This window comes from Ursus maritimus, unplaced genomic scaffold, assembly GCF_017311325.1.
Source record: "Ursus maritimus isolate PB19 unplaced genomic scaffold, ASM1731132v1 scaffold_23, whole genome shotgun sequence".
In the NCBI taxonomy this organism is placed as follows: domain Eukaryota; kingdom Metazoa; phylum Chordata; class Mammalia; order Carnivora; family Ursidae; genus Ursus; species Ursus maritimus.
In genome coordinates, this window is record NW_024424786.1 from 7214544 (window position 1) to 7240148 (window position 25605).

The 25605-nt window shown below is 40.8% G+C and overlaps 1 protein-coding gene across 3 annotated transcripts in view; it reads right to left on the reverse strand.

Annotated features, from left to right (window-relative positions):
- Positions 1-1033: 1033 nt before the first annotated feature.
- Positions 1034-25605, reverse strand: part of SPTY2D1 (SPT2 chromatin protein domain containing 1) — a 46796-nt gene continuing 22224 nt past the window's right edge. The window contains exons 3-9 of one of the 3 annotated variants that reach the window (XM_040638887.1): positions 22021-22230; positions 21508-21893; positions 11102-11216; positions 8744-10339; positions 7143-7314; positions 5375-5452; positions 1034-4258 (exon numbers count right to left, since the gene is read on the reverse strand). In XM_040638887.1, coding sequence (XP_040494821.1) covers positions 4165-4258; positions 5375-5452; positions 7143-7314; positions 8744-10339; positions 11102-11216; positions 21508-21567 — 2115 coding nt within the window. In that variant the 5' untranslated portion in view covers positions 21568-21893; positions 22021-22230 and the 3' untranslated portion in view covers positions 1034-4164. Of the gene's footprint in view, positions 4259-5374; positions 5453-7142; positions 7315-8743; positions 10340-11101; positions 11217-21507; positions 22231-25605 lie in introns of all 3 variants that reach the window. The other 2 variants (XM_040638888.1, XM_008686914.2) reach the window with 2 other exon arrangements.

The window sequence follows — 25605 nt, forward strand, 5'->3', positions numbered from 1 at the left end:
GATGATTCTTTTAGCCGCGACTGCTGCCCATACAGAGCAGCACGCACAGAAACAAAAGCCAACTGCTCAGTCCTCAAATAGGATGCAGTGTGAGTGTGAGACCAAGGATGGAAACCTCAGTATAAGACCCATACAGTTGTTCTGGGTGTTTGAGCCCTAGGGTATTCCTCATAAGCCCTCTAGAGGTGGTTTGGAATTTTCTGACCCTGAGAGGGGATTGGGGCGGGGCGGGGGGAACCTAACAAGAGCAAGTACTTTTGAAACAAACTGTATGCAACTTTTCCCATTCTGTGGCTGCCTGGGGATGACTGATAGTTCCATTGTTCAGAAGTGCATCCTTACCACCGAAGTAATCTTTTGGTTATGCAGGTAACATTTTGTTGATGAGTATTTGGTACATGTTTGCTAAACTATTTTTAAGTGGCCCTGTGCAGTGAATGGATTGCCCTTTCTTACTTTTTATGGAAAGAAAAGTGAACTCAAAATCCGTAAGCAACACTGTGTAACCCTGACTCTAGGATAGTAGCGTCTCTTACAATACTGCTTATGTGACCGAGACTCAACCCATCCCATCGAGTTAAGTGCCTACATTCTCTGGCTGCATGCCTGTGCCCACTTGCCTCCTATATATTCCAAAAGACTCATCTCAGTTATTTCAGGCTCTTTTTATTATAGGGGATCAGAACCTGCTCATTTTCTTGACAAGAAGAACTATATACCCGGTTCTTCTTCCCTCCAGTTTCCTGAGTATACCTCCAAATGATTCTCCTAACTTGGGTGTCTGGTAGCAGACCAGCTCTCTTAAGCTGGTGAGGGGTGGGGAGAGGGTCAGCTGTGGAGACTTGAGCAGACATGAATGTGTCAGAGAGAATGAACAGAGATTGTGTGTGTGTGTGTGTGTGTGTGTGTGTGTGTGTGTAAGGAGGCAAACTCCATCTCAAGTGTGATGAGTCTACTGGGGGTTCTAGCTGGGAAAATGTTCAGGGCAATGAAAGAAGGAATATCTGAGTTTTGGTAAATAAAGGCAAACCAGTGAAAATATCAATAAAATATTTTTAATGCCTACAATTTCTTTAATACATAAATTGCAAAACTTTCACCTGTATATGCAAAAGTAGATTCTCTTGCAGGTCGACAGCACCAGAAAACAAGCTAAGCTATGTAAATGTTTTCTTTTTTAAAACTTGATTTGTCCATTATGTAAAAGACATGATGGATTTAATAACTCCAAAGAAACCTATATCTCACTCTTAATCATACACTAAACACCTGAATATTTATTTTATCACATCCACTCACAAAATAAATAGTAGTCTAATATATTCAGCACATTGAAAATAAACCAACCAGTCTCTCTTCATATATTTATTCTCTTTCCAAACATGTTTTGGTCTCCTGCTATATCTCAGAAATGTACTAATAGCTGCTTTTAAGTTACAAAATACAAAACAGTAATTTCTTGGAGAAAATCTTGGGGTAACATTAAAAAAATGAAATTTCGAGTTCCCATAGACTTTCTTTTTTGTTAACAGTCTTTGAACCCTCTCATGGCACACATGTAAGGCTGTCTGTGACATGTGGTACCCTGGCCTCCAAATGGACATAATTGCATTTATAGTTTAGAGAAAATACAAAGACAAGTTCTGAAAGTAGCCTTAAAAGAAAGTGCCCCTTGCTTTGACATAGCAACATCAAAAGCAAGTGGGACTGTGCAATCAGAGCCATATGAGTTTTATGAAAACTACTTTCCTTTCACATCATCTGTTAGAGAATGCCACACCCATGATCATGTAACATTACAATCGTGAAATAACATTACTACATTCGTGAATTAACATTACCCAATAAAAGGCACATCTTCAGATATTGAATTAATAAAATCTGAAAACCAAAATGGTAGAGGATACGTTAAAAACCAAGCACTTAATTTGTAAACCTTGAAAAAATATAACAGCTTATTCCAGTTTCTTCAAAGATCTGTGGGCTTTTAGTAAGAGTGGTCAGGAACTGCAGAACAAAATGGAAGACAGGATTTGGAAACAAGGCCAAGACGAATTTAAAAGACTTTCTCAGGACTTTCTTTTTAATTGAGCCCCAGAAGTGCCCTTTTATAATGTTGATGCCGAAGAATAATAACATCTGAAGAAGAAATGCACTCAACAGTGACACACGCGTAAGGACACAACCTGACTCTTCAAGTTCTCGAACTTTTATCTAGCACATTGGTGCCTTTATGTACAAATAACTGCACATTGAGTAAAGTGCTAGTAAACTTTAAGCCACGAGAAATCTTTCGGCTATGATAAGCACTTGATTGTAATAGATTTCAGAGTCTGAATATTGAAAAAATATATCCAAGAAAAAAACTTTTTTGGGGGGAGCATAAAGTGACAGCAAAGGAAATAATGTTCCAAAGCTGTTTCTTTACATGGAACATCACACTACCCTTAAATCAATTTCACTAAAGGTACTGGAGATGGGGGAGAGGCAGTCGATAGGATTTTCTGCCAGTGTAACAGTTCTATGTGGACCATCGGAAAGGCATTATTCCTAGTGATGGAGACAACTTTCATAGGATTCAGCTTCAAAGTTAAATCCTTGCACTTCTGCAATTTGAAACTCAACTCAAAATGAGTCAGAGTCTTAAGGGCCTAAGTCACATGGTTGTCCCATTAAGGGAGGCTGACAACAGTAATCTATATTCCCAAACTTGAAGAATAAAGAAAGCTTTATGGATAAAAAGGAATACATGAAAGCAACTTTTGGAACCGTTTTACAAGCTTATGTCCCACTGCCCCCAACCCTCCACATTTAGAATCAAGGACAAATGTGCTCTAGCACCATCATATCTCATTTTCTGTTGCTGACTTTCCTTGAGACCTGGCTTCTCTCCAGCCACAATCTACGTCAGCCTGATTGGAATTGCCTGGATTTGAGGCTTAAGAGCTATCAAGTCTAAAAATAGGACTTGAAAAAAAGTGAGAATGAAGTAAGTTCCCCAGCCCAGTAAAACACTAGTAACTGGGAACATCCTCTTCTACCTGGGAAAAAAATCTCTTCACAGTGCATAGTTTGAAATAAAAGTGCAATATGGGCAAAAAGAGAAGGTGGTGCTCTTGATATACATGAATTTAGTTTTTGGTTTTTGCCATTAATTGCTAAAGAATTTAAGATAAAATGCAGTCATTAATATCAAGGGGTACAGGGGCACCTTTTTCCAAAATATTTTTATAAGGAGGGAAGAGAGGAAAGAGGGGAGTCTCACATGTCACTTCCTCAGTTTTTAAACTATTACTCTTCCAAATCTAATGTTTGAATAAAATAAGCATTCTTCCTCAATATAAAAATGAACTTTTTAGATAAAAATCAGCACAGTGACCTTGTCTATTTTATACTAAAGCCAACATAACAGTAAATCTGAAAGGAAAACTTGGAAACAAATATTTTTAAATTAAATGGCATAACTTGTATTTTAACTTGAAAAAATTTTTTTGTTAATTGCCTTATCACCTAAATTAGTGAATAAGAATGCTCAGCATCCAATCCACGAATAATGCAGAATACAATATAATTTATTCTACTTTTTACTTCAAAGTCACAGAGATGACATCCATACGATAATTATAAAGCCTACTCTACATTTTCAAGTTCTCAATCCAAACATATAGATTAGGACAGGTCACTTTATTGCTGGCAACATTCATGGAAGGGCCAGGTTCCTCATTAAAAGACAAAGTAAGTGTGACTGGGAGCCGGGCCGTGCCCTACTCACACATCAGCAGAATGATGAAGTCACGAGGCAATCCTTTTTTTTTTTTTTTCCTTTCCCAAGTAGCAAAGGAACAACGTAAGATTGGCTGACTGGTGAGCGGCCCCACGTTAGAGTGCATAGCTCATCAGGATCAAGGCTGGCACCTGTGAACAGTTAACTTCCTAAGAGCACTCAACTGCGCATTCTATCATCTGCATTACAGATTTAACCCTGGAAAGTATCTGAAAATACTTTATGCTCCAATGACAGCCTGCAAATGACAGTATGCATTCCTTCTCCTTGAGTACCCAAGTATAAATCTAAAATCGTAAAGGGGCTTCTTCATTCTGAAGGCAGGGCCTCCTTGCAGCAGAGTGTCTCCAGAATTTCACAAAAATAAATACAAGCAGCAGCTAACGCTTCTTCAGCTTCTTGGCCTTTCGACGCTTCATTTCTTCTTCTTCACGTCTCATTTCCTCTAAGTCCTCCTGCATACCTAGTCTTAAGCTGTCAAAAAAAAAAAAAAAAAAAAGTCAAGATACATGAAATTACCACTTTTAAAAATTAGAAGCGAAATTTAAACTGGGAGCTCTTATGGAATGTGCTGATGCATTAAAAATGCCTCAAGGCTCTACCACTGAAAACAAACTAGCAGGTGTATTTTTTAGTAGGAGCCCCTGCCACTGACTCCACTTATGGTAGAAAAAAAGACCTCACATAAAACCTCAACACTTTTAAAATACCTTAATATTCTCAGTAAAGTAGTAATATATAAATTACTTATCATAACAGCTTTTAAAAATAAAATTTATTCAATAAATAAAAAAACATTCTATTTTCATCCTTTCCCACCACTTTGATATTTTATGTAGTTACAGGAAGGGAAGGCAAGAGGGAGAAAGGCTTAATATTCTGGGTCGAGAATGAATTATTTTACCAAGTTAACACTATAAACAAAGTAATCACTTGTTAACCAACCCAAGAAATTATCATTAGTTTATTATCAGGTAGTCAAACAGGAATCAGAATTCATATCCCTCCTTAGGTCCCTAAGGCCAGTAATGGTATAGGTTAGCAAGACTGAGATGTGTCTGATCTAGAAAGGGAATTAAAGATGGGGAAGCATCTGCAAGGTTAAGCATCTGCCTTCGGCTCAGGTCGTGACGCCAGGGTCCTAGCATCGAGCCTGGCATCAGGCTCCTGCTCATTGGAGAGTCTATTTCCCCCTCTGCCTCTGCTCTTGCTCTCTCTCTCTCTCAAATAAATGAAGTCTTTAAAAAAAGAAAAAGAAAAAAAAAAAGACAAGAACACACTGCAATGGGATCAGAGGAGGCTTCCAGCACTTACTGTGTGCCTATATGGGTGAGGCACTGCACTGGGCACTTGGACACATTATTGTAATACAGTACCTCGATAAGTAAAAACAGTAAATACTCATTTTACAAACAGGAAGACAGATTTAGAAAGGCTAAGGAATTTGTCTGAAGCCCCACAGCAAGTAAGCAGGATTGGAATTCAGAACTGTGTGGCCCAAAGCCCCTGCTCCCACTGGTGCATGCAACTGAAGCAGGAACAGGAATGCTCAGGACAGTTCCGCACAAATGTGCCAAGTTTTGTGCTTACCTCTTTGCTTCTTCCTTCTGCTGCTCTTTCCAACTACTCTCCATGTAACGTAAGGCATAGTCACTTTCATCTTTGTATCTGATAAGAGGAAATCAACGCTGTTAAAAAAGCCCGAATTCCGTTTTTTAAAGGAGCTGCATCCTCCTGTTTAAAAAATCAGTATCTTTATAATGAAAACAAAAACACACTTAGAATTACTCTTTCTTGCTTGGCAAGGAGTGAGGGGGGCAGAGGATGGGTAGAGGGTAGTTTCTGAGGTAAAGATAAATGAGTCCTTCCTACTCCCTGAAGGCAACTATTCCTGAATTTAATGTTGCTGAAGATACCAATCCAACAACGTTTACCTCTTTCATCTCTAGTTACAGGATGGTTTATATTAAAATCCTGAAAGTACAATATACATGAAAATCATTTTGTACACATTAATCTCATTTGAGCTTCATGAGAAAGGGAAGGACTTTAGAGCAGAGACTGAAGGGGCTCCTGGGTCGCTCAGTCAGTTAAGCAGCTGCCTTCACTCAGGTCATGATCCCAGGGTCCTGGGATTGAGCCCCACATCGGAGTCCCCGCTCAACGGAAAGCCTGTTTCTCCCTCTCCCTCTGCCTGCCGCTCCCCTATTACCCGATTGTGCTCTCTCTCCGTCAAATAAATAGAAATCTAAAAAAAAAAAGGAAAGAACGAACAAACGAACAAATGGAGACTGAAGCAGGCAGATTAATGGCTTGACAAGAACATGTTAACTAGCTAATGACATTACTAATATTAGAGATTTAAATCCGATTTTTATTCCAGTTCTTTTTACTACTAAATATCTTTTTTAAAAAAACACCTTAGGGTTGCTTTCTAATTTCTTACTTTGATGGCTTTAAAGGAGACGTCAAATGCTGACGGATAGACACTGAGATAAGTCCCTTCTGTTTTGCACACATACTACCTCATTTAATCCCTCCAGACGTCATTCTGCCCCCTAAAGATTTATTTGAGAGAGAGACAGAGTGAGCAGAGGGAGGAGCAGAGAGAGCATCTCAAGCAGACTCCACACCAAGCACAGAGCCTGACGTGGGGCTGGATCTCACGACCCTGTGATCACGACCTGAGCTGAAACCAAGAGTCGGACGCTCAACTAACTTTGCCCCCCAGATGCCCCCTTCCAGATGTCATTCTAAAAATAATTTACTCAAGATTATCCAGCTAGTAAGTGGTGGAACTTCCATTCAAATCCTGATCTTTCCTCTATACCAGGGCTTCTCAAACTTTAATGTGCACATGAATCACCTGGGAGCCTTATAAAGGTGATTTAGATTTGGAAGCTATGAAGTGGGGCCTGAGAGCTGCATTTCTAATGCTGTTGTCAGGTGATGTCACTGCTGTTGGTCCCATACTGACCGCTGTCCAGCAACCACACTTTTGAGCAGCAAAGCTTTTACATCAACGAAAAGCAGATGTCAGATCAGACCAGCTTTTAACATAGCTCTGTGGATGGCTGAGTTCAAAGCCAGTCTAGTTCTCCAACACTAAACTGCTTCACTCTCATTAAATACACATCTTACAAAGACAGTTTAAAAAGGCACTTTTTGGCATGCAACTACACAAAAAATTCTGACTTAATTCTTAAATGTTAAGCGCCAAAAGAGTAAATCTAAATGATCACCCAGTGGTTCCTAATAAAGAATTGTATTCAATGCCTCTATTAATGTTTATTTTTCCCCCATAACATGAGTCATTCAAAATAAGTGTATCATTTATCTAGATCTTCTTTAGTCTTACTTTTTTCGGTCATAGCCAAAGATTTCTCGAATGTGCTTGGATATTTCTTCCTGAGGTTCTCCTTCATCTTCAATAAAATCTTCCATTTCAGAGTCATACTCATCATCCTCTTCCTCCTCTTCATAGTCTCGCTGCCTTTTGTAACCACCAGGGAAGGGAGGCCTTTGAGGAACTAAGAATAGAAAAGCCATTATTTACTCCGAGTATTAAAACTAAAAAGTTCTCTATAAACTGAGATTTTGAGAACTCGTTAAGACAGTACCCTCCACAACCAGAGCCAGCATGCTGGCCCATAGCATGCAGTCATTACCACAACATCCCTGCTGCTTCACGTTGTTTATAAGTGGCTTACTAGAAGCATCTGTTACATTTTCTAGCCTAGTGGTTCCCTTCTTCTGGATTTAAAAGACTGGTAAAATTTCAAAAAAAAAAAAAAAATTACAAATAGCTTACAGTACCACTAACTTTTAGTTTGGCCAAGAAAAGACATTAAAGGTAACAACTACCATCTATTATCACCATAATTTAGGTACATTTTTTAGAAGTCCAACAAAGTATGAAAGATTCCCAGATTTATGGATAAACTGTTCAAAATGAGTAAGGCTAACTTTAAAAAAACTCACTACATTATCCTTACTTTGTCATTTTGCCAAAAGACAGACTAACGCTTTGCAAGAGACAGACTCTGATCAATAGGCCAGCATCTGGGAACAACTGCTTTCTAGTCTTTGATTAGAGATCCTCCTTTTGTTGTTCTCGAGTTGTTGTTAATATGCATGGCTTGTCTCCTTAGGGCACAGTTGCTTTCTCAACTTCTGCACTGCTGCCATTTTGGGCCAGATGATTTTCTGTCGTGAGCAGACTGTCCTGCACATTGTAGGGTAACGGCAGCACCTCTGGCCTCTATCTAACAGACACCAGTAGCATCCCCTGCCCCTGGTCGCGTCAGTCAAAAACGTCTCCGGACACTGCCAAATGTTCACTGGGCATCAGAATCATCCTTGGTTGAAAACCAACGTTCTAGCTGACTTAGGAAGTTTAAAACACGGGATCTCATGTTTTGTTTCTTTTTATGTTCTCCATGGCACCCAACAAGTACTTTAACAAATGCTTATTCCCATGAAGAAAAGCAGAAACACAAGGGCAATCAAAAACAGTTCCTGGTAGATCATGGGTACTTAACAAGTATCTGATGGATAAATAATGCACCAAAAGGCTTCAACCGTACAAATATCCTCCAACTTTTGAAGATGGGTCTCTCTAGTCCTCATGAAAAGGGAAAGATGAATTAACTCATTGAACCATATAAGGCATATACACTCACCCTGTCTTGTGAATCACATAGCCAAGTTTATTGCACTTGGAGATGTTACGGGGTGAACACAGACGGCCCTAGATAACTCTCTTTCTAAAGCCTTTTCCAAGTTATGATCACTCAAGGGACTCTCAGACACAAAGAGAGACAAAGCATCAGGATTTTACCAACACAGGGTACATTAAAGGGCACACAGAAGGGTTCACAGGGCTTCTGCTTATAAAAAACAAAGTATTCTTTCCAATTTCCTAGTAACAAATATTCTTAAGGTAAGGGACAATTTTACCTTGGGCAGATCTGTAGCCGGATAAGGAAGGCTTCATTCCATTCATCTGTCCATTGCTGGATCGGCTAATTATATTCTTGGAAGAAATTGTTTCTGAGACAACAGTACACTTGGGCTTTAGGGGGAGACTGGAACTACTCACTGGTCGCCCGGGGCCCAAGCTGCTCACCGGTCTTCCGGGCCCTGAACTGACAGTCCGTCCAGCTGGAACTGAGCCACTTACTGATTGCCCAGGGCCACTAACTGGCCGCCCAGGGCCACTGATTGGCCGCCCAGGACCACTGACTGGTCGCCCAGGGCCACTGACTGGTCGCCCAGGGCCACTGACTGGCCTCCCAGGGGGGCCAGAGCCACTCACTGGTCGTCGAAGGTCATGTGGACTGCTCACAGGCCGCCCAGGGCCACCAGAGCTGCCCATAGCTCTCCCAGAACCACCTGAGCCACTGCTGGGTCGCCCAGGGCCACTTGAGCTGCTTGCAGGGTGCCCAGGGCCACCTGAACCACTGAGTGTCCGTCCGGAGAGACTGAAGTCACTGGCTGGCCTCTTGGTCCCACTGACCGATCGCTCAGGTCCTAAGCTGGAGCTGCCGTTCTGGCGCCTGGGCACTGGGCCAGAACTAACTGTAGGCCGAGCAGTCCCTGTGCTGGGCCGGCCAGGAGCTGAGCTGGAGCTGTTGCCTGGCTGCCTGACACCTGGACTCTTAGCTTTACCGGGTGGGGTAACCATAGGCCCAGGCCTGGAATGGCTAGGATGGGGAGGAGACTTTTTGGCTTTGTGCTCAGTGGCAGATTTCTGAGTCCCTTTAGCGGAAGTCTTTGGGACACTTGGTGAATAGGTGCTGGAGTGGGGCTTTCCGGCCCCATTGAAGACAGGTCTGTCATGGCCCTCACGAAGTAAGGGTTGAGAGCAATTGACAGATCCTGCTTTGGTCCTCTCTCCTGGCATGGATTTGGATGAAGACACGCCTAAGTGTTTCTCATTGGCTGTGCTGGGTCTGGATTTCTTCTCAGCATGAGGAAGGGGAGTACCCCTGGAAGAAGGATGCTTGCTAAGTTTTGTGCCCACGCTTTCCTTCTGAGAGGGTGCCTTTTTGGTTGGAGGTAGTCTTGCATCTGTCTCAGGTCTCTTTTTCCTCTGCTTTCGTTCAAGGAATTCTCGCTCCCTAAGTTCTTCTGCAGTCATAGGCCGCTCTTCTGTTTTCTTCACTACCTTGATCTCCACTGGTTCATACTGCTTTTTCTCAGCCAGCCTGAGTAGATCAGTGAAGTTCATGAGCGGTGGGGCACTTTTAAGGGGGACCTTTGGTTTGCTTTCAACTTTGGGAGGTTCTTGCTCTTCCTCATACTCCTGCTCTGACTCTGCTTGATTGTATTCTAAGAATTCATCTTCTTCTTCCATCTCATACTCTTGTTCTGTTCCCTGGCTAGTGTGGCTTTCCACTGCCTGCCTCTTCTTTGACTTTTCCTCAACGGGAATCCCGTTGTAACCATGGAAATTATCCTTTGTCCTTTTGGCCATAGCTCTTGCTTTCTTGTCATGTTTCAGCTCAATTCGCTTTTTCACTAGTTCTTCTTTTCTCCTTTTCTCCTCTAATGCTAAAAGGGACAAAATAAGAAAGTATTTCAAGGTCTGGAGGTCTCAAGTATTTCATCTGAAATCAGTAGGTGGCCAAAACACAAGTAACATTCAAGTTACAGTTTGAAGACATCTAGGAATGAAATGAGGAAGTCCTTTGAACAAGTATCTGTTGAGTCATCTTTACATAATGAGTGGGTCACATATGGGTCTTTCAATATGACAAAGCAAGTGAGAGACTGCACTTTTAGCTTTAAATATAGAAAATAATTCATACCCAATAAATACACCAAGTTAAAGAAACAGTAGGACCCACTTCATAGTCATTATTAATTATGAACAAATGAATACTTACATGTACTAAATCAGTTTCCTTGTCATTTGCCTGAGGTAAAACTACTGCTTGAGTTACTGGTCTTCAAAAACTGTTCCTATTTTAATCTTTAAGATAGCATTCTTGATAATAATTAAAAAAATTAAAATATAAAATATGTAGAAGCAGATTCAGAATGAAGGTCAAAGAATGGAGTTCCTATTGGGACCTAGTATGGCCAAGCAGAAGATATGGTCACTATCCCCAAAAGCTCTAAAAAGGAAATAAAAGATAATCGCCATACAAATAATCAGCATAAGAACATATGTAATCCTCTAAACACAACTGATTCAGACACATACACAAACCCCTTAGCCTATTATGTTACTACAAGCATCTACTCGTTAAGTACAAACTAGTTGTGAAGGTGGAAGACTTTAAAATTGAGAATAAGGCCATAAATACATACCTTTTTGCCTGAGCTCCTCTTCTTTTCTTCTGAGAAAAGCCTGAACGGCTGCAGACTGGACACCCTTAACTTTCGGGTCTTTTTTGGGAGGCCCCACGGCCAAACTATACCTTTTCTAAAAAGAAGAGGAGTGAAAGTTAATAATCAATTCAACTTTAAAAATGTATTTGCTATTAGGTGTAAGGCACTGTGCCAAGCAATCGAGAGGTTTAAATATTGACTGAAAAACTGATTCTGAATAATTAAGAGATCATGTAACCCACATGAAGGCTTAGCTATAAAATTTTGGTCTAAATAGGATTACGTATGACTGTTTTTAGGTACAGAATTTCTTTGTAACATCCTAAATAATTCAGAGCAATACTATTTTCAGGTTATTTTCCCAAAAAGGTACCTGGACTGGGGGACTTTTAAAAAGAAATCACCACTTAGAACAGATTGTTTAAAAATTTTTTTTTTCTTTTAAAGATTTTATTTATCTGAGAGAGAGAGAGCAAGCACAAGCGGGGGCGGGGCAGAGAGAGAGAGAGAGAAGCGAACCCCAGGCTGAGCAAGGAGCTTGGGCGGGGCGGTGATCATGACCTGAGCCTGAGCCGAAGGCAGATGCTTAACTGACTGAGCCACCCAGGGACCCCTGGATTGTCTTAAAATTCTGATAAAAAAAAAAAAAAAAATCAACCTTCTTTAGAACTAAGCATTTCAAAGTCTAACTTTTCAAACAAACAGAAAAAACTACTCATAAATGTTTTCTCTCCTGAGTACCTTATTCCAGATTATTTTCTAGTAGAGACTCACAATTACACAGGTTATTTTGCTTATAACATGAAACACTGAGATTTTACTTTGACCCTAGGCAAAGCTGGTGGCAAACCACAGCTAAAAGCATTTCAAAGAACTCCAAGCAGCAAGAAGTGCCCAATTCTCTATAACCTTTAACCATGGCTCTTACGTTCATTCAATATTAATCTGCCACACAAACCATTTAGAAAGGTTTCCGTATCACCCAAAAAGTACTGACACTGTTCTGGCACAGATGGTATTTCTCTGGGCTTTTATTTTTATGTAATGACATTGGGAAATGGCTAAAACTATATGAATGTTAATTTGAAGTATGATAGGAAAAATATTTCCATTTTATAAGTATCTATCACTAGAGAAGTATGATAAACAGAATAACTCACGCCAGGATGATTCAGCTCTAGGACCACTGCACATTAAATATATGGGTAGGAAATAAGTTCTTAAATGCCCTCCCTTATTCATCAGATGACATTCTTACCTACTGGACCTGTTGTGCTAGTTAAAAAGGAAACACTAACCTCTGAGCACAAAATGAACTCCTTAAGAACCAAAAAACTGTTTCCCAAAATGTGCATAAAATTCCTAGAGGAAAGCCAAAGGATCCATGCTTACTATGCGGCTGACAAATAACAGGCATCCTGAAACAAGCTGGAAGTTCCAGCTACGTTAGTCACCAACGAAGTAGCTGGCCACGGAAGCAGGCCCTAATCCAACCTGAAAATCCTGCATGATAGTGATGCTGCAAGCCGACACATCCCTGACCCAAATCCCAAAAGACGGCATCCAGATTCCTTTCCCAGTCACTTTAGTTGAGTCACAGTAAGATCCAGTAGTAAGTCCCTATCTTTGTAAATTTAGTAGTAGGCCCTTTCCATTGTGGACTGGGGCCCCATTTTTAAAGGAGAAAAGCAGAGGAAAAGGAACACTTAGAGAAAGAGAATACTGCTTTACCTAACTAGCTATATAAAATTGTCCTGGTTTACAAGAATCTCAAACATAGGCCTTATCTACAAGAAGTTCACCCTTTCTTAATGGAAGAGCACCATGAATATGATTCAAGTTGCAGAAGACATATATAGACTCATAAGGAGACACATATACTCACTTCACCCTACCCCATTAGGTAGATCTGTAAGAGGAAAGTTGGATTTTTGTGGCCAGGACTTAAAGTTTTCCTGTGTCTGCAACTACCTAGTCCATAGATTCACCTGCCAAATCAAAGCTTACACAAGGTTTCCCCGCACAAAATACCAATATGCATGTTAGTGTTGCCTTAAACAGCAGTGGTTCGTTACCTTGATATTACAGCGATGAGCACTTCCTAATTTGACTTCAGGACAGATATCTTTCTTCCTAATCTGGGACTTCAAGAGATAGGTAATGGGATAGGACTAGCTGAAAAGCTACTCACGACTAAATACAGGCACCCAAGTGGAAAACAACGGTGTCAATGGGGCACTGTTGACTAAGCTTCAGTCATTTGAATAACATCCTCATAATTTTTGCCCTTTTAGTATGCCACCTGTATTATTATTCACTAATTTTAAGAAAAGAGACCTAACACCATGACTTATTGTTATAGTTTTACTTCAAACAATATCCATGAAATTATTGGTTTGAAAGGCTACATTTTCCCAAATCATATTAAAATATAACCATTTATATATATATATATATGTATATATACATACATATATGTGTGTGTGTGTGTGTGTGTATATATATATATATATATATATATATAAAACCATGAGAACTGAAAGTATTTATGTACCATCTAAAATCACAATACAGAGCTATATGCACTGACTTTGGGAAACACCAAAAAGGAACATAAAAATACAGGAAGGCAGAACACAAAGAAGCAGCAAAGGAGGTGGTATTCAGGATCTCAGATTCACCCAGAAAAGAATTCCAAAGATTACCTTTAGCTTTTTTCAAAATATCCACCTATTTCCATCCATTCACACTGTCAATTTTAAATTCAGCTTTTTTGTTCTAATACCTCTAATCCTCAAGGGTACTTATTAAGCTGGCTTTACATTTAACCTAATAACTCTGCAGTACTTTTTGTCCTGTCCTATGATGTAGAAGGGATTCAATAAATCTATAAAAAGTCTTATTTCATAGGTCTGCTAGGAAACAAGAAGGGCAAGGTCCTAACTTGATGAGGTTTAATCTTATTCACTGACATGAGCTGAGTCATAATTAATAGTTTCTGACATCCTTTGTAGCTTGATGCACTCAAAAGCAGATACCAGGAAAATACTGAAACATTCTCTTTAAAACATTCTCTTAGGCAAAGTTTAGGTCTAAACCTAGAAATCTGGGGTTAAAAAAAGGGGGGCTGGGTCTTTACAGATGATTTTCTTAACAGTTGTACTGAGATATAATTCACATACCATAAAATCTACCCATTTAATGTGCACAATTCGTTGGTTTTTAGTATATTCAGAGAGTTGTACAACCATCATCACTATTGGATTCTAGAACATTTACATGACCCCAAAAAAGAAATGTCTTACCTTTCAGCAGTCATTCCCCACTTCCTCTTGCCCCTCTGCCCCTGGCAACCACTAACCTACTTTCTGTTTCTGCAAATTTGCCAATTCTGGACATTTCATATAAATGAAATCATGTACCCAGGGTACCATTATATAGTGATATGCATCACAATATAGGTCAAATTTACAGGCCACAGACAAATGGTTATATATATGAGTGCTTATGTTGTATATGTAAGATTTTTCAGTTTTGAAAACCCTCATTGTTAATTTTCACTTGACTCTACTATTAAGTTTGAAAACAGATGCCTTCAAAGGCCAAGAAAATATCTTTGGGAGAATGCTCCGTAAGCTGGTTCCTAACATCCTTGAACTGAGAAATCATAATTATCTCTCTGGCTTAACTAAAATTAAGAAACGATTAGTTTCTATGACCATTAAATGTTTCAGCAGCAGTATCATTTTAATTATTTTGGAGTAAAAACAGAATACACCCAGAACTTTATTTTTATTTTATTTTATACCTAGAACTTTAAAATGACAATTATGTAATACCTAGGTAAATTTAAATTTAAATGGTGATAATGTAATTTTACTGCTGTCAGTGTTGACTTTTCTAATAATTTTTTTTGCCCAAATAAAAACTTTGAAAGAAAAAAATGAAATCATACAATATACCGCTTCCATGGTCAATTTTATGTGTCAACTTGGCTAGGCTACAGTGCCCAGTTATTTAGTCCAACACTAATCTAGGTGTTGCTATGAAGGTATTTAACATCTACTATAAGTTAACTTTAGGTAAAGCAGTTTACCCTCCATAATGTGGGTGGTACCATCTAATCAGTTGAAGGTCTTAAGAGCAAAAACTGTGTCTCTCAGAGAAGAAGGTATTTGCCCTACAAATTTCAGACTTGCCAGCCTCCACAATTACATGAATCAATTTCCTAAAATAAATCCTACTGGTTCTGTTTCTCTGGAGAGCCCTGACTGATACAGTGGCCTTTTGTATCTTGGTACTTTCACTTAGTACAACGTTCTCAAGGTTCATGTTGTATCATGTATCAGTACTTCATTTCTTTTTATGGCCAAATATTTTACTGTGCTGATGTACCACATTTTATCCATTCACAAGTTGATGGGTATTTGTTTTTACTTCTTGGCTATTATAAATAATGCTGCCGTGAACACGTGTGTACAGGGCTTTTTGTGTGAGCCTCATTTCTCTTGGGTATATCAGTATAGATCTTTCTAACATTGAGCTAGCCAGACCTTTCAAAAAGGGAGACTCTGGTATCAAAAGATTTAAGATTCATTGTAATAGAATGTATTAGATAATCTCCTAGCCCCACAGGGGTAGCCCAGCAGAGAACCATGTTTGAAAAAGCCTCAGGCTGGGATTACATTATATTCTATTTAATAAAGCAAAACTATCTGGCACTTTCTCCTGCATCAGATGGTCACATTTAGCTCTAGCAGCAGCACATCAAGATGCACCCACCAATCCTGAATCGGATTCAAGGCACCAGGCTGCTTCATTGTTTGAGCTTCATGAAAAGCAGCTGGACAAGAGTTTCTTTTATCCTAAGTGTATCCATTTTATTATACTGCAAGCCAACTCAGTCATTCTGCTGGACCCCAATGAATGATCCACAGCAGTGAAGCTTATGCCATTTAAATACAGTATCAGAGATTTTGCCAAGATTTGTACTTCTGAAGCCAACAGACCTAAAAAACATTAACTCACTTTAAGACATATGTGTTCCTTGCATGGAAATTATACTGCCATGGTCAGATTAAGAAAATAAGGAGTTCTCTGTCTGGGAACGTGTGTTAACCAAATACATTATGTTGGAATCAACAGTCAATCCCTTCTTAAAAGCTGTTCTTTACTCAGGAGATAACATATTGTTGTAATAGTAGAAAACACTAAATTTCCCTTTTTTTTTTTTAAGATTTTATTTATTTACTTGACAGAGAGAGAGAGACAGCAAGAGAGGGAACACAAGCAGGGGGAGTGGGAGAGGGAGAAGCAGGCTTCCCACAGAGCAGGAAGCCCAATGCGGGGCTCGATCCCAGGACTCTGAGATCATGACCTGAGCCGAAGGCAGCTGCTTAACGACTGAGCCACGCAGGTGCCCCCAAAACATAAATTTCATGATGGCTTCACATATACTAGAAATTTATTATTGGTTAGAATTAGGAGTTAGGAATGTTCAAAGAATACATCCTTGAGTTTAATAATCACTACACAATTTCTAAAATGTTCTCAAAACATCACAGGGAATAAATGCAGGCCTGGAAAACAAATGGTTTGCATTAGGCTTGGTTAGCTGGGTGGCAAAGAGGGTAAAAATGAAACAAAAAGCACGTTGTTCAGGATAGCTATATGATCAAATGTAAAATTTACTATTACTGTGTCCATAAAAATATACCTGATTATAGAATGTAATATCAGATAGGTACCTCAGAGTCTCTAGTCCAACCTCTATGTTAGATGTGGCCCCCAAAGCACAAACGTACATTTACTGGTTGTCACTCACAGAGTTTGTAACAGAGTGTGAATTAGAATCTAGGCCTCCTGTTTCAGGTCCAAAAGTATTCCCACTACGACATGTGTCACTTCTAACTTAACCCCAACACTTTCATCCAGCTCTAACCACACTCTTAAATGCCCTTCCCTAATTTCCATCTGCCTCTTGGATGGTGCCATGACCTCACACAGGCCCACCACTTAATTTTCTATCTTCCCTCACCCTCAGACTATTTCCGTTAACCCTGCTGGCACTCTCCCAAACAGGCTGTAACTCTCCCTCTACCCACCAGTTTCCAAATTCTGTTGGTTTGCCCTTTAAATTTCTCTCCCATCAGACTTGAGAAGAGCCATAAAAAAACCAAGAGTTATTGTCTCAAGCTATAATTAGGCTGGAGTTGAGGGTAGGAAGCTGGATGGGTTTAGGCTTTACAGATGACAACCTTTCTCACATCATGATTAAGAGCAAGAACTCTGGAGCCAGTTGGCAAATTCTCTGCTCTGCCATTAGCAGCACTGTCACTTATTAGCTGTGTGACTTTAGGCAAGCTTCTTCATCTCTTTGGGCCTCAGTTTCCTCATCTGTAAAATAACCTTCCTTATACGGCCATTATAGTGATTAATTAATATACACAAAGTGCTTAGAATAGTGCATGGCACCGAGTAAGCATTATAAATGTTAACTGTTGTTAATATCATTAGTATTCAGAAAGAGATTCTCCTAGGTAGTGATGGGGAAGAGAAATAACAGAATCTCTCTGAGGGCAGATTTTCTAAAATATCTTCTCCCTAAAACACTGGTTAAGAAGTACTGCTCTAGGGGCGCCTGGGTGGCACAGCGGTTAAGCGTCTGCCTTCGGCTCAGGGCGTGATCCCGGCGTTATGGGATCGAGCCCCACATCAGGCTCCTCTGCTATGAGCCTGCTTCTTCCTCTCCCACTCCCCCTGCTTATGTTCCCTCTCTCGCTGGCTGTCTCTATCTCTGTCAAATAAATAAAAAAAAAATTAAAAAAAAAAAAAAAAAAAAAAAAAAAAAAAGAAGTACTGCTCTAGGCTAGCAATCCAAAGCTACTTCAGGCACTGCCAAAGTCATCTTCAGATGCAAGCATGGGCGCAATCCCATTGTAATTGATTATAGACCAAAAGCTGCAAAGTGAGTGCCTGCAGAAACAATTCCGTTGACCCATAATGTTCTTTAAAGGGAAATAGGGCACCTGGGTGGCTCAGTCGGATAAGTGTCTGCCTTCAGCTCAGTTCATGATCCTGGAGTCCTGGGATCAAGCCCCACATGGGGCTCCCTGCTCAGTGGAGAGATTGCTTCTCCCTCTACTCCTCCTTCTGCTCGTGCTCTCTCTCATATGCTTTCTCTCTCTCTCAAATAAATGAATAAAATCTTAAAAAAAAAAAAAGAACTATAACTACAACACATGGTAGGCTTCTTTTGAATACACAGAGCATGGCACTTATCATTTTATATCCAGACTACTTCAAGAACTTACATTACCTACCTGGCCCTGAAGACATCTGAATTTGCCACCCCAGTTAAAGTCCCCCAGCTCCTTTTTCAGTACCTATATGCTTTTTTTTTTTTTTTTTTTTTGCGGGGTGGGGGGGAGAAAAAGAGAGAGAGACAGTGGGAGGGAGGGAGGAGGGGAGAGGGGCAGAGGGAGAGAATCTTAAGTAGGCTCCATGCCCAGCACAAAGCCTGATGTGGGGCTCAGTCCCAGGACCCTGAGATCATAACTTGAGCTGAAATCAAGAGTCAAACGCTTAACCGACTGAGCCACCCCGGTGCTCCTCAGTACCTATATCCTTATCCTCAAGGGGCTTTCGCTCCCAAATCCTTATGTTTAGTACCACATGAAGGTTTCTTCTTTACGTTTTGGTTTGAGGGTCACACCAGAACTTCAGTATCTTGTCTGGGATGATTTTCAGAGTACTGCTGTGAGAAAGACCGCATCGCTTGTCTCATGCACTACAAGCCTCAACTATAGTTACTTGCAACCTACAAGAATCCATATTCCAAGCTCTACCATTCTATCAAAACAAGAAACTTTGTTTTTGCTAGAGGAACCAGGGAGAAAAAATTTAAGTTGCGGTTACCAAAAACATTTTTTCTCCTTTAAATTTAAACAGAGCTTGAGACAATAACTGGTTACATCACCTTGATCAGCTGTTTTTTAAATTCAGTTTTCCACTGGGAAATGATAGCATGCCTAATATTGCTAGGCGTGATGCAATACTTCCTTTGTTTTAACTAACACATTATAAAGATAACTATTTTTCCTGGAAAGAGCAAGCCTGCATTATAGAAATGTTCCTCGCTTCTCAAACCAGATACAACAGATATCTCTTAAAAATGACACCCTGGGAAGAGTTCATAGTGGTTGTCCAGGTGTTTTATATGTTAGCCTCCCTTGAGCTAATCAGTCCTAGTCATCATATGTCCTTTCTGTAGCAAAGGTCTGACACAGGCACTCTGAAGACTGAAATCTGAACATCAGCTGGAAGGTGGGGAAGAAGAGGACTAAAGGGAAATAAGAACCAAGCACCAGAGAGGGAAGGAGTTATAGCTGTCAATTACCGCAAAGCCTCTGTGGTTCTCAGACCATCAATCAATCAATAAAGCTTGTGTCACACATGGGTGTGTGTGTGTGTGTGTGTGTGTGACTTGAAATGTTGTTCCTTGACTTGGATGATGGTTTACAAGGTACTATGCAATAACCTATTATATTGTACAATATATATTTCACATTTGATGGTGTGCTTTCAGAGGCTTTACTTTGAGCTGATAAAGTAACAAAATAATTAGATGAGCCAACTGAAAGCAAGATCATGGATTAAATCTAACTACTATCTTGTTCTGTTCCTCAATAGTTTCTTTTCTGATATCTTTCATCTGATGTAAAAAGATAAGGATTATAATGGTAACTAAATCAAACTTCTAGCCTTACTAGCTTTTTGTGGGCGTTGGGGGCTGGGCAGGGGAAAGCATGCTTTGATAAAATACATGCCTATATTCATCTATTAAATTTTACCAATTTACCTTTTTTGCTTCCAATCTTTGTTATTTCAATCATAGATCTGCTGATAGATAATGTACATATTCTGAAATACACAGAGAATCTCCTTTTCTACCAGCAGCTATTGGTTTTTAGAATAAGAAATGACTAACTTGGTTCTGATTCTTCTACAGAATATTACTGGACATCAAAGCTAGTATTATCTATTTTTTGACCTCCACTGAAATTCAGGAAGATCTAGAATAAAATATGGACCTAATTATGCAAAGATGAATGCTTACCAGCTCCAATATTGACTTGTCTAGGAAATTTACAGTACTTGCAGAAAGTGAATTCTGTCGTTCAACCCGCAGATCTTATGACTCATGGCTTAGGGGAATGATTATTCAGAGTACTTGGGATGGGAGATGAATATAGGAGAATTTAATAAATATTCAACTGACAGGTATCAGCTTTATTTACCAGTTATTTTACTATCTTCAGATCAATATTTTCAGAAGGGTAAAAAAATGGGCCAGGTTCAGAAGAAAAGCAAAGGAGTGGGAAAAACAAACAAAACAAAACCACTGCAAATACACAAAAATCTAAGAAATGCAGAACGCACAGTGAGAGCTCAATAAATTCCAGTTGAATTGACTTTAACAGAGAGCTGTTTGAGCTCTACACCTCACTGCTCAAACCGCAGGTATCACAATGCAATTTGTCGGTTTACAGCTGTGCTGTGGGTACCATCTGAGGATCCAGAAATGATTAGTTTATGCAAAACAGCTACAACCCCACAAACCAGGCACTCTCCACGACTTCAGCAAGTAGATGTTAAAAGTCTTACACCGTTCTGCGAATATTAGCGAATTGGCAAATATTACCGAGCAAATGGGACCTAGATTTCAAACAAAGACAAATCTGGAAGGCCACAAATGGAAGGTGAAGCTAGCTAGCTCACTCATTCTGTTGGCCAAGGACTTCGTGGAATCCGCTCAACTTCTCTTCCCAATACAAAAGGTATTATTAACCCTTTGGGAGGTTATAATTTAATCATCTCGTTGGCTGGGTGGGTGGGGCCACAAGTCAAAAAACTTATTCGAGAAATCACACAATGTTTAACCCCATCTTACGCGGGAAATCAGCCAAAAAGCTATCAGGCCAAGTCCCTAAAACCCCTGAAACTCCCCAACATACATGCTTCATTCCCAACCTCTGAGCTTAAGTTTACGCCGAAGCCAGAAAAACTACTAGCGCTAGAGTCCACCATGTACCAGGTACGGTTTCACTCACCAGCTTTCACGCAACTCTAAAAACCCGAACTGCAAAGTCCATGTTGCAGGGGTGACTAAGCCAGCGAAACTCACTCTCCGGAAGGCTTCCGCCTCGCACCCCAAGCTCCTTTTCACACTGAGTCCCCAGGAGTGCATGCCCAAGAAAAGGAAATAAGGAGTCCAGGTCTTTCCCCTCCCGGAGAGGACAGGCGCCTGCCTGGAAGTTCCACGGGCCACAAATTCCAAACTTGAAGATCAGGGTCTCCTACAGTAGCGCCCAGCTGGTACTTACCGGCACGTTGTTGACACCCTGTCCTTTGGAAGCTATCAGGAGAATTTCCCTGAAATCCATGTTGGCTGAGGCGGAGACACTGGGCCAGGCTCTCGGAAAGAAGTGAAAGTACGCCTTACCGAGGCGCCCAGCGACAGCCAAGTGAACTGCCTGGCCCACCCCTCTCCCACCCCTCCTTAGCACGACCACTTCCGGCGCCTTCCAATGCCGTCTGCCCGCCCCTTTTCCTCTTGCGGCCTATATCCTTTCAGGTCCGGCGCTCCGCTCTCGAATCCCTGGCGTAACTTCCGCTTTCAGGCTCCAGACACGTAGAAACGTGGTACGTGGCTGCTGGCGTTAGCTCGGAGGGGCGGGACTAGGCCCTTCACCGACCAAGGAGACGCGGCCTAGTAAAATGAGGGGTGTGGCTAAAGGAAAGATCGGCTGCCCTGGGGGCCGGGGCGCGCGACCTGACAGTCTCGGTGTTCCTTGTGAGCTCTGAGTAGGGTGAGCGGGTGGGGGGCGGTTACCTACCAGGCCTGGGTTAGCAGGGTGTCACGGGTGGGCGCTCAGGTCCGAAACGGCGGGGTCCCAACAGCTGAACCGACAGGTCTCGAGCAGGGGGTTTCAGTTACCGGTTTCTAGGCGTTCGTGAAGTTGCGCAGGCGCACACGGCACCGACTAGTCCTCAGTCTTGGATACACATTACTCATCACGTCCTGGCGCATGGTGTGTGCTCACCTCCTACACAGATGCATGCAAGTCATGTATAGAGGCGCAGGCTTAGTGCTTTTGCTTCATCTAGATAATAAGCTCCACGTAGTGGATGAAGGAAGGAATTCTTTACATACGGACCCAGTCTAGACATACTTGGCGCACTTACGAAACACATATATGCCCCATGTTCATATTAATTGGGAGTCCAGTCTTGGGTTCCTTTTAAGAGTATCTGGGCCCTGTAAAGTCGTCTCGTTCAGTAAAATACACTAATTAGACAGACCTGGGGTGGGAATAAGCCACGATTGGCTGCTAAGTAATTGGATCTTTTCAGTGTGATGGAAATGTTCCCAAACTGGATGGTGGTGATGACTGTGCTGTTAATTTACTAAAAGTCGTTGTACACTTAGAACAGGTGGATTTTACATCATGTAAATTATATCTAAAGTTGTTTAAAAGTATTAGGCAAAGCTCGGGGCGCCTGGGTGGCACAGCGGTTAAGCCTCTGCCTTTGGCTCAGGGCGTGATCCCGGCGTTCTGGGATCGAGCCCCACATCAGGCTCCTCCACTGGGAGCCTGCTTCTTCCTCTCCCACTCCCCCTGCTTGTGTTCCCTCTCTCGCTGGCTGTCTCTGTCTCTGTCAAATAAATAAATAAAATCTTTAAAAAAAAAAAAAGTATTAGGCAAAGCTGCTTGGTCTTACTGTTTACAACTGAAGTTTTAATGCTGAGCTGTGGCCCTGACTACATTTCTCCATTTAAGATTGTACAAACAACAGACCCAGACGAAGTCTTAGTCTGATGGCAGACCTGGAATTCTCAACCTTCCTTTTCCCTCTGAGGAGCCCTGCATAGCATACAGCTCACCTATGCTATACATTCCTTTCAAAGACATGCCCACCTACTTGAAGTAGTTTTCACTTGCTGGAGACCAACTCTACAAATATGTCTCCATCATGATTGTAGATTATATAGAAGCTTGAGTGTAATGTGCTGAAAAAGCTAGCAGATTTCAAGGGCCGCAACTGTAGAAAATTAGAACTAAGATTCTTGGATTTTCTTCAAGTGATTCCCTCTACTCAGCAGGTAGAGTCATCTTTCAGTGTTTTCTGATTGTTCGTAGGATAAAGACCAAAATCTTAATCCTAACAGTAGCTTGTGGGACTGCCGTGATTTGCCCTGGCTCACTTCTGTAGCCTCATCAGCTCTACTTTTTCATTCCCTTATTTGTGCCAAGTGCTCTTCGACTCCAGGTCCTTTCCCCCTTTCTCCCCTCTGCGTGGTCTACTCTTTCTAAACTTTGCTGGGCCAGCTCTAACTCATCCTTCAACACCATAAGCCTTTGGTGAGTGGTTATCTGGGTTTAAGCCTCAGTTCTGTTGATTCCTAGCTATTGGATGACCTTAGTCAGGGCTTGACCTCTCTGTGCATCAGTTTAATCTATAAAATTAAAATAACAATGATAGGATTGCTGTAAAATAATTCAAGTAAGGGCTATAGTACAGGGCTATTATGGGCTGAGTTGTGTGCCCCCCAAATTCATATGAAGTCCTAATTCCCAGGACCTCAAAGTGTGACCATATTTGGAGAGAGGGTCTTTAAAAAGATATAAAAAGGTCACTTTAAAAAGGTCATTAGAGTGGACCCCAATCCAAAATGATGGGTGTCCTTATTAAGAAGAGGAAATATCAATGCAGACAGGTACAGAGGAAGACCTTGTGAAGACACAGGGAGAAGATGGCTATAAGTCAAGGAGAAAGGCCTCAGAAGAAACCAACCCTGCTTGTGCCTTGATCTCAGACCTCTGGCCTCCAAAATTGTGAGAAAATAGATTTCTGTTATTTAAGCCACTCAGTCTGTGGTACTTTGTTACAGTAGCCCCAGCAATCTAATACACTGGCATATGCCGAGTATTCAATAAGTGTCGGGTATTATTTCTCAAGGAAGCACTTTCTGAACTAGTCAGGACTGCTCTTGTGAATTCTTACAGCTCCCAGTGTTTTCCTTTATGGAATCTTTCACAGTTTGTAATTACATATTTGTGTTTTTTGTTTCTAACTCCTTGGTTATCTCATGCTAGATTGTAAGGTCTATGAGAACGGGGACCGTGCCTGTATTACCCACTACTGTTCCCATCACCAGCACAGTTCCCTGCTCATGTACATAAAACATGATGCATATTTGAAAGTTAAGAGAGTAGATCTTAAAAGTTCTCATCACAAGAAAAAAATTTCGTAACTATGGTGACAGATGTTCAACTAGACTTACTGTGGTCATTTCACAATATATACCAATATTGAATCGTGATGTTGTACACCTGAAACTAATGTTATATGTGAATTACACCTCAATAAATAAAGAAGACCTACCATCAAAAAACCTCCACATTTGAGGACCAAATTAATGAATCTTCAAATGAAAAGCCTTCAATATTCAATATCATAATAGCTAACATATATTGAGCCCTTACTATATGCTAAGTGCCTGACCTGGGTATCATCTGATTTAATCACAATTGCCTATAGTAAGGCACTTCTTGTTACTATTTTGTAGATGAAAAAAACTGGACTAATATACAATTAGTTAATGGGAAGCTAAGACTATCTGTGAGACATTAGCCACCATGCTAGATCACCTCTTTATATTTCAATTAATCCATTTGAACTGGTGTAAATATATACATGTGAAATCATAATCTAAGAGAGCTTAGATGGGGTAACTATAGTTACTCAAAATCGCCAAGAACAACAGCTGCAGGTGGGTGTGGAGTAAGGAATGAGAGGGAAGGCACCATTTTCCTGTATCCAAATAAAAGAAAATGTATTATCATTGAATTCAGCAAATATTTCCTGAGGAACTACTGTGTGCCCAGCCCTACATACAATACAAAGAAAGGAAAGACCCAGCCCTTGCCCAGTCAGGGCCTTCATTCTTAGATGAACACAAGGAACAATGGTGTATTAACCGCGGTAGGGTACAAAGTACTGGGGATAGGATTGACAGATTTAGCAATAAAACAAGATGCCCAGTTGAATTTGAATTTCAGGTAAACAAAAACCACTAGAAGCAAGCATTGTTAATCTGAAATTCAAATTTAACTGGGTGTCCTGTGTTTTACCCAGCAACCGGAGAAGTGATGGAATTCCAGTTAGAACAGGAGCAAAGACAAGCACATAAAAAGATTCAGAGAACAAGCCGTGGATGTATTTAGAAGAAAATAAAGTCAGGAACAAAGGTAGGAAATAAGGTAAAAGTAGGTGGAGCCATATTGGGAAGGTCTTGAGAGCCAGGAGGGAAGGGGGAAGAGGAGGTAATAAAAGACCAGGTAGAAAGGCAGGCAGAGAACCAAAGGAGTAGAGGGTAGTGTTCTCGGAAGCAACAGAGAAGACTTGCCAAGGAGAAG